Genomic DNA, 8,387 nt, shown 5'->3' on the forward strand with positions numbered 1-8,387 from the left:
GCTTCTATTTGTAGTCAAAACTCCTAACACATCCTGTGTTTACGTTGAGTATTTAATTTTACGATCTTATGTCATGTTTTCTTTCCTGCGGCGACACTTAATCGATTAAGTGAAAGATTTTATGTAAAGACATTTATTTAAACATGAGCGGATTACCATGCTTTACTGAAAAACCTTTTTAATGATTTTTTTTATTATTTAGAACAATTCAAACAAACTAACAAAATAGAGACTGGTCCTTTTTCTACAGAAACATTATTTTTATGTATAGAGTATGAAACCAGCCTAAAATTTGCAAGCATCAAGTTACACATTCCCACTTGGACATATATACAGTACAGTATATACACACAAATGAAATACTGTAAGTGCAGTCTGCAAGCTAGTTTCTTTCAGCACTGGAATGTGTCCGTTTTATTCCTGTGAGAGCGCCTCGATAAAGGGCCTGAAGTCTTTAGAAGAGACAGAGAGAAATCGCCCAAATTCAACACAAATAGGATTTTCTTTTTTTAAAGCATGAAAAAAACAGTGTAGGCAGCGTCTTCACAGCTGGGGCAGCGTCTTCACAGCTGGGGCAGCTTGTCCACGGGCGTGTCGAATTTGAAGTCTGGAGGGAAAAGTTCGGCAGCTCGCGGGTAGATGAGTCGGTACGACTGTCTGATTGTGACGTCTGCGACCCCGGCGATATCTCCGATTTCTGTGGAAGGTTCAGAGACAAAGCTGAAATGTTTGAACAGCAGGAAATCTACTGACATCTAATGCATTTCCAACGATAAATAAGTGGAGAAGCATAATTTAGAGCTAGGGTCTGGATCTTCTTATAACCTCACACAGTTACCAATGCCCACAACTTTCTTTCTTATTAACAATAACATGTACTTACATATACTTTACAGTGTTTCCTGAACCTGTTCACCCTTTATTTGGACCATTCCCACTTTCAGGCTGGGACCAACCTTTTATTTGATCTATGAATTGTACAGATATGTCTGTTCCACCTCTAGTCTAAACTCAGATCATCAATCACCTTTCTGGGTCTTCTTCTCTGCGGAGGCCTGGGAGGCCATGTAAATAGCTGCCGCAGCCACAGAGATCGGGCTCCTGCCGGGCACCAGGTCCAGCTCCACGGCCTTCCTGGCGATATAGGTGGCCGCCATCTGCACATGCTTGGGCAGCCCGAGGTTTGAGCAGAAGCGGGACATGAAGTCTCCCGTGGTGATTAGGTCCACGCTGGTCTCCAGCGCCTTCAGGATCAGCTTGAAGCATCTACCGATCTCCTTCTTGGAGATTCTAGAGACGGCGCAGATCTCTGTATAGAGGAAACGAGGAGATCGGGGGAAGAGAATTTAAAGTTAGAAGATTATTAAATTCTCAAGCATCTTTTAGAATTGTGGAGACCTGTTTGCATACATGAAGTAGAAGCAGAATTTATTCTAGTGTTGAGAAATGTCATTCTTCAAGAGCAGCTGGGACTTTAACAATCTAACCGATGTTACAGGAAATCAAAACAATGATTCTGACCTTTAAAGGTTCTTGGTACGCCTTCTTGTCTGCAGGCGATGTAGAGACAGGCCGAAGCAATGGCATCGTTGGCTCGTCCCTTCAGACTCTTCTGTTCATACACTTGCTTGAATAAGTTGTTGGTTCTGTCCTGCAGAGCAAGAAGATTATTAACAGCAAACTCATTACTAGCAATTATTGGCAAAAGCCGTAACGACAATCTTCTTGTATTCAATTGTGTTTTCTTATGAAACCCAAAATAAGAATTTCAATCGAGCAAAAACAGTCACGATATCACAACATGCGTCTCTACACATATCCACTTGTCTTTTTTATTTCAATTTAAAATCACAATATCCTTCACATCATTAATGTATATTTTTTTACATTATATATGTAAACCCGGAGACTTACACCCCAGAACACACATATGAGAATGAACCCTTCATGAGACACGAACCCCAGATTAAACTGTTTTTGTCACTTCCAGCAGAGACTCCAGTCTGCAGTGCGTGTATACACATACATTCCTTCACAGATTTACATAATAACCACGAGTTTCTGTTTCATTTCTCTTGTTCGCCATGTTTCTTCCAGGTGGCTTTCGTTTCTCTCTCTAGCTGCTTTGTAAGACATACACTTAAGTCGGGGGATTCCCCAGGGGATTCACCGCGAGCTAGTGTTGTTGGTTGTTGACGCTTCCGACGCCCGACTGCAGCAAACATGAAAACCAATAGATCCCAGTGAAATAGCATACAGGTAGAAGACACAGATATACTGACTCTTTCTGCTGCAGCCGGCTGCTCCACCTCTCGCCTGAATAATGCAGACGATTTGCCGCTGACCTTGAACATGCCTGTCGCTAACAGAGACGTGTGTTGTGGTATCGTCTGAACCAAACCAGGTAGAGAGAACAGTGACATGAACTTACTATGATGTTTCTTGGAAGGTTGATGCGATCTGCCATGGTGCTGATCTCTTTAAAGGCGTTGAGCATGGCCCGGTCGGAGCTGCTCATGGTTCGCCGGTTCTGGTACTTTGAGTTTCCAAACTCATCAAAACTAGCTGCACCAGTTCCCTGGGGTGGAAACAAAGAAAGTTACAAAAATGTTTCACAGCTAGGAGACTTGAGTCCTGTAATTAAAATCACTGGACATTTTCTCACATCCTTCCAATGATTAAACTTGCAAACTTGTTATATAGTGTATATACCTCGTAGTGTATTTTTACTACTTCCCTCCTGCCATAATGAAAAATGTTATCACTGGTCTCAAATAATTGGCTGTACATATGAACATAGTGTATATACCTATAGATTGTTTATATTTAACTGTTCCCGTATCCAACCCATTCGTTCTTAACTGCTCCCATATCTTAACCTTCCCATTGCACTTCTTATTTACTGTTATATGTATTATATATGTATAAAATTACTGATTGCACGTCTGGTTAGACCCACCTAATTTGGTTGCATTGTGCCTGGCCTGTGTAATGACAATAAAGTGAATCTAATCTAATCTAAACACAGAGGTCATGGAGCAACTGGAACTGTAACTCTCACCTTGCTGATCATGGTGGTTAGGTCTCCTCCATTGAGCAGTGGGTTCTGGGCGTCTCCCACTCTGGAGGGGTCTTTAAGGGCTTTCTCATTCGAAAACGTCCGCCACTCTGAGCCCACATCAATTACACGGTCACCTGAGGAGGAACAATTTGGTCAGATGAAATAAAAGAATAAGATCACAAGAATAAGAATTCTGAAGTTTAAGGAGGCACAAGTTAAATGTAAACCTGAATTCTAAGCAGCTTTGATTTGCAGATTTGCTGGATGATTATAATGAAAGTGTGACAATTATGAGTGACATTTTAGTTCTGTAATAATATCCAGAAACATCTTCACTCTGGATTAACACATTTTCCCTTTGCAAACACTATCCTGAGTCTTTAATACATCAGTACTTGACTTTGGGTTAAACACAAAACGTCAGTCTTGTTTGTCTCCTTTCAGTCTTTTGTATCGATGGCTACGGTGTTGATCAGAAACTGATACTTTTTTTTTCCCTTGATGAAAACAAGGGATGAGGTTTCAACTTCACAGATAGAACAAGGTAACTGATGAAAAGAACAGATTGTGTTCAAGTTCCACAAAACACTGGCACAATTCCCTTCTGTGAATAGGTGAGCAGTGGTCCGAGGTCTCAAAAGCTCTAAATACTGTGTCGATCCTCCTGTATTCTGTCTTCTGCTCGTTTCACTACAATGCTGTTTACACGTTAAAACTGTATCACACATGCACACCACCCTCTTCTTTCTCAATTCTCTTATCACGGCCTGTCGTTGGATCTAAGCAAATGTTTATTCAAAGGAAAAAGGGGCGGCACAGACCGGACACACTCTCTGAACGGGGCCAATATTTTCTCTCACTTATCATGACTGTCTGTTCCTGGAACCATGTAGCAGGGTTGAGGATTAGATTTGATATTTTATTCCTGTTTTACAATTCATCAGTCTTTCTAACATCTAGAGGCAAAGTAACATTCATCTCCTTAGCGATAGAGCTATGGGAGCAGGAACAGTGCAGAGGGCACTTAAGCTCTCATAAGAGAGAAGCTGGCGTCTCTCGATTCCCCGTCTGACCTGGTCTGTGCTCAGGGGGCTCGTTAGAGGGGAGCTGTGTTCCCTACAGCCTCGTCTTCAGTCTACATCACATGTTCAAAGATTTTTATATGCTGTACCTTTCATGCAAGTTCATGCCTTGATGGTAAATTTATTAATTCAAATTCATAGCTTTTGTTGGATCTCAGTGTTTTTCTGCTCTTACATGTAGAAGTGTTTCTTCACATTACGTTTAAAAAAATATTCTCGCCTCTGGTTTAAGTGACACATTACATCGTCAGATCACTTATATTGCAAAGAACTTTTTACTCTAAATGTGACAGAAGATTAAACAAAATGTCAATAATGATGTGCATTTATTATCCAAAATAATGTTAACGTTCTCTCTTAGAGAAGACACTACTGTTGAGTTTTCGCTGCTTTGAAATTAAACAAATATGTAGAGGAAGACTGACTTGTCTTGATTTGTCTATGACAGACAGGAAGTAGTTGAGTACAGGAAATCAAAATGGAAGGGAAGGAGGTGTTACGCTGAGCGCTCTCTGATTCAAATACAAACGTGCATGAGGTCAACACTGACCTACTACAAGGCCGCATTCGGGGCATATCATGTCCCCTGCTCTGTAGTCCTCCACCAGGATGGCATCAGGGTGGTTAGGACACTGAACTCTGGGAAGGGCCAGAGCGTCTCCGCTGGAGGAGGAACACAAACAAAAATCTCTCAATGTAAGAAAAATACACGAAATAGTGGAAAATGAAAGGATGTGGTAGAGAAAGATTACTGATAAGGGAAAAACTAATGTAAAACCACCATGGTAGTTTTGATTAACCACAAGAGGGTAAATTCAAAGTGTTGAAATGTCCAGATGTGTTTCACTTTCCTTTCCCCTTTTTCTTACTGATGACAAATGTGTGAATATGCATCACCAACCACCCTTTACAAAACCACTGCTTTATAACATAATCAAACATATAAACATATATTTACAACTGTCTAATTCGACTCCTTGTACATACAGATTTTTACATATATTTCAATAGCTTCTATTTCGTGCTTTATCCTTCACTTTATTGAAAATGTGTGTGTGTTACCTAATTAAGCATTTATAGGCTTGATCCACACCCAATTTCATTGTTCCTTTACAGTGACAAGAAAGATATCTTGAATAATGAGTCTATTGGAACAGCTCATGGTCTGAAGCTGGAATGAGAATCCAGATCTAAAGGAAAGTGTTATAATAATAAATAATAATTCCTTTCTGGATCAATATATCCTAGATAAACATGTGAAAGTGCAACAAAGCCTTAAAATCAGATTAGAAGACAAACTCCCATCAATACAATATACATCAACATATCTAAGATGCTCATTAGTGTTTCTAACAACTTTGAACTACAAAGATATAAAATGAATTACACAAATCCTCACAATACATAAGCCGATGAGAAAATATTGAGACTTTAACCTTTAACAACTACTTAAAATAAAATCTCTAATAATTAGCTGCCGATGGACGGATCGATTTATCAACTAATCGCTTGATGTATAATCCTGATGTGGTAATAGAGACTAAATTCAACAATAACAGATGATGTCACTATTTAACGTCAAACTAAGGACATCCCGACATTATTTCCTCTCCTTGATAATTAATAATTAGAGACTCATTGACAGTAAGTTGGTGGCAACATAAAACAACATGACATGTAAACATAATTAGTTATTGTATATAATTAAAGTCAGAGTCTCCACAGAGGACTGACGTTGACGACACGTAAACAAAGTGCCCAGATCCAGAGGAAGCTAATGTCGCTGGTACCGTTATTTCATACGTTTCCGCTTCAAACTCCATTAGCTTGACATGCTAAAGAGCAACATTACGTTGGAATAGAAGAGGCTATGAAACCACTGGACGTTCTGGAGATGATACAGTGAAGCTATTGTTAGCCGGGGCAGAGCAGTGAGGATGTGACGGTGGACACACACACAGTGATTTCTGGCAACATCTCACCGGCTGGCTAAGCTAACTAGCTGCTAGCTGCTACCTATCACAATACACCAAGTGACCGAGCGTGTGGATTTCACTAGCAACGCTAGTGTCTCGCCTCATGCTAGTGACTCTCCTTCTGTCATAAACAACAGAGTGAGGGCCGCGGACAAACACAGCGGGAGCTTTGTGATTGAGAAACGTTGCTACTCACCGACTTGTCGACGCCATGTCACTGCTCACTGCGTCTGTGTGGTAGAGAAACAAATGACTGTGGTACCCCTATATATAACTTTCTCTGGTCACGTGTCTGACAGAGTACGGGAAGCCAAGGAGACCAAACTACACGCCATGCGCTTCAGTGCTTTGTTTCCAGTTCATTGTTGTAAAAGCAGGATGTTAAATGACAGGAACACATCACTTGTGGTAAACATAGTTATTGGTTGATATAATTACACGAGGGATTGATACATAGTGGTGTTGTGACATATATTTATGGATTCATGCTGATTTAAATGTGTCTGTGTCCAAAACACCTGAGGCTGCACAGACAACAAAAGATTAACAATGAAACACATCAATTCATACACGATGACGCACAATAGAACAAATAAATACAATAATAATTTGTAACATAAATAAAATATACACCTTCTATACACATACAAATTTATTTGCTAAATTATCAGCTGTACTGTTTTTACAGTATATTTAAATTTCTTCTACCTCATATACACTTTCTTATTGCACCTTTTTACATTTTTATGCTGTTTTTTAATTTATATTATGCACCTTAAAGGTTGCTGCTAAATTGCTTGGTGGACTGTGCAATGACAATAATAGGATTCTATTCTATTCTATTCTATTCTATATAAAGTATGACTTTTTTTCCCTCATATTTTGGACGAAATACAAAACTGTGTTTTTAGGTGCTTTCTAGCGACTATTTGACGTTTTTAACCTATTTTGGTCATTCCAAAGTATGACTTTTTTTCATTTTTTTTCTCATATTTTGGACGAAATACAAAACTGTGTTTTTAGGTGCTTTCTAGCCACTATTTGACGTTTTTAACCTATTTTGGAGGTCATTCCAAAGTATGACTTTTTTTCATTTTTTTTCTCATATTTTGGACGAAATACAAAACTGTGTTTTTAGGTGCTTTCTAGCGACTATTTGACGTTTTTAACCTATTTTGGACGTCATTCCAAAGTATGACTTTTTTTCATTTTTTTTCTCATATTTTGACGAAATACAAAACTGTGTTTTTAGGTGCTTTCTAGCACTATTTGACGTTTTTAACCTATTTTGGACGTCATTCCAAAGTATGACTTTTTTTCATTTTTTTTTCTCATATTTTGGACGAAATACAAAACTGTGTTTTTAGGTGCTTTCTAGCGACTATTTGACGTTTTTAACCTATTTTGAGGTCATTCCAAAGTATGACTTTTTTCTTTTTTTCCTCATATTTTGACGAAATACAAAACTGTGTTTTTAGGTGCTTTCTAGCCACTATTTGACGTTTTTAACCTATTTTGGACGTCATTCCAAAGTATGACTTTTTTTCATTTTTTTTTCTCATATTTTGGACGAAATACAAAACTGTGTTTTTAGGTGCTTTCTAGCGACTATTTGACGTTTTTAACCTATTTTGGAGGTCATTCCAAAGTATGACTTTTTTTCATTTTTTTTTCTCATATTTTGGACGAAATACAAAACTGTGTTTTTAGGTGCTTTCTAGCGACTATTTGACGTTTTTAACCTATTGACGTCATTCCAAAGTATGACTTTTTTTCATTTTTTTTTCATATTTTGACGAAATACAAAACTGTGTTTTTAGGTGCTTTCTACGACTATTTGACGTTTTTAACCTATTTTTGAGGTCATTCCAAAGTATGACTTTTTTTCATTTTTTTCCTCATATTTTGACGAAATACAAAACTGTGTTTTTAGGTGCTTTCTAGCGACTATTTGACGTTTTTAACCTATTTGGACGTCATTCCAAAGTATGACTTTTTTCATTTTTTTTCTCATATTTTGACGAAATACAAAACTGTGTTTTTAGGTGCTTTCTAGCCACTATTTGACGTTTTTAACCTATTTTGGAGGTCATTCCAAAGTATGACTTTTTTTCATTTTTTTTCCTCATATTTTGACGAAATACAAAACTGTGTTTTTAGGTGCTTTCTAGCGACTATTTGACGTTTTTAACCTATTTTGACGTCATTCCAAAGTATGACTTTTTTCCTTTTTTCCTCATATTTTGACGAAATACAAAACTGTGTTTT

General features: G+C 38.1%; 1 protein-coding gene across 1 annotated transcript; it reads right to left on the reverse strand.

Annotated features, from left to right (window-relative positions):
• Positions 1-161: 161 nt before the first annotated feature.
• On the reverse strand, positions 162-6,394 carry gtf2b (general transcription factor IIB). The gene is made up of 7 exons (XM_035169210.1): positions 6,316-6,394; positions 4,694-4,806; positions 3,062-3,195; positions 2,432-2,578; positions 1,522-1,651; positions 1,028-1,309; positions 162-697 (listed from the first exon to the last, which is right to left on the reverse strand). Exons 1-7 carry the CDS (start codon positions 6,330-6,332, stop codon positions 564-566), a joined length of 957 nt encoding a protein of 318 aa, XP_035025101.1. The 5' UTR covers positions 6,333-6,394; the 3' UTR covers positions 162-563.
• Positions 6,395-8,387: the final 1,993 nt, after the last annotated feature.

This window comes from Hippoglossus stenolepis, chromosome 11 (genome assembly GCF_022539355.2).
Source record: "Hippoglossus stenolepis isolate QCI-W04-F060 chromosome 11, HSTE1.2, whole genome shotgun sequence".
NCBI classification, from domain to species: Eukaryota; Metazoa; Chordata; class Actinopteri; order Pleuronectiformes; family Pleuronectidae; genus Hippoglossus; species Hippoglossus stenolepis.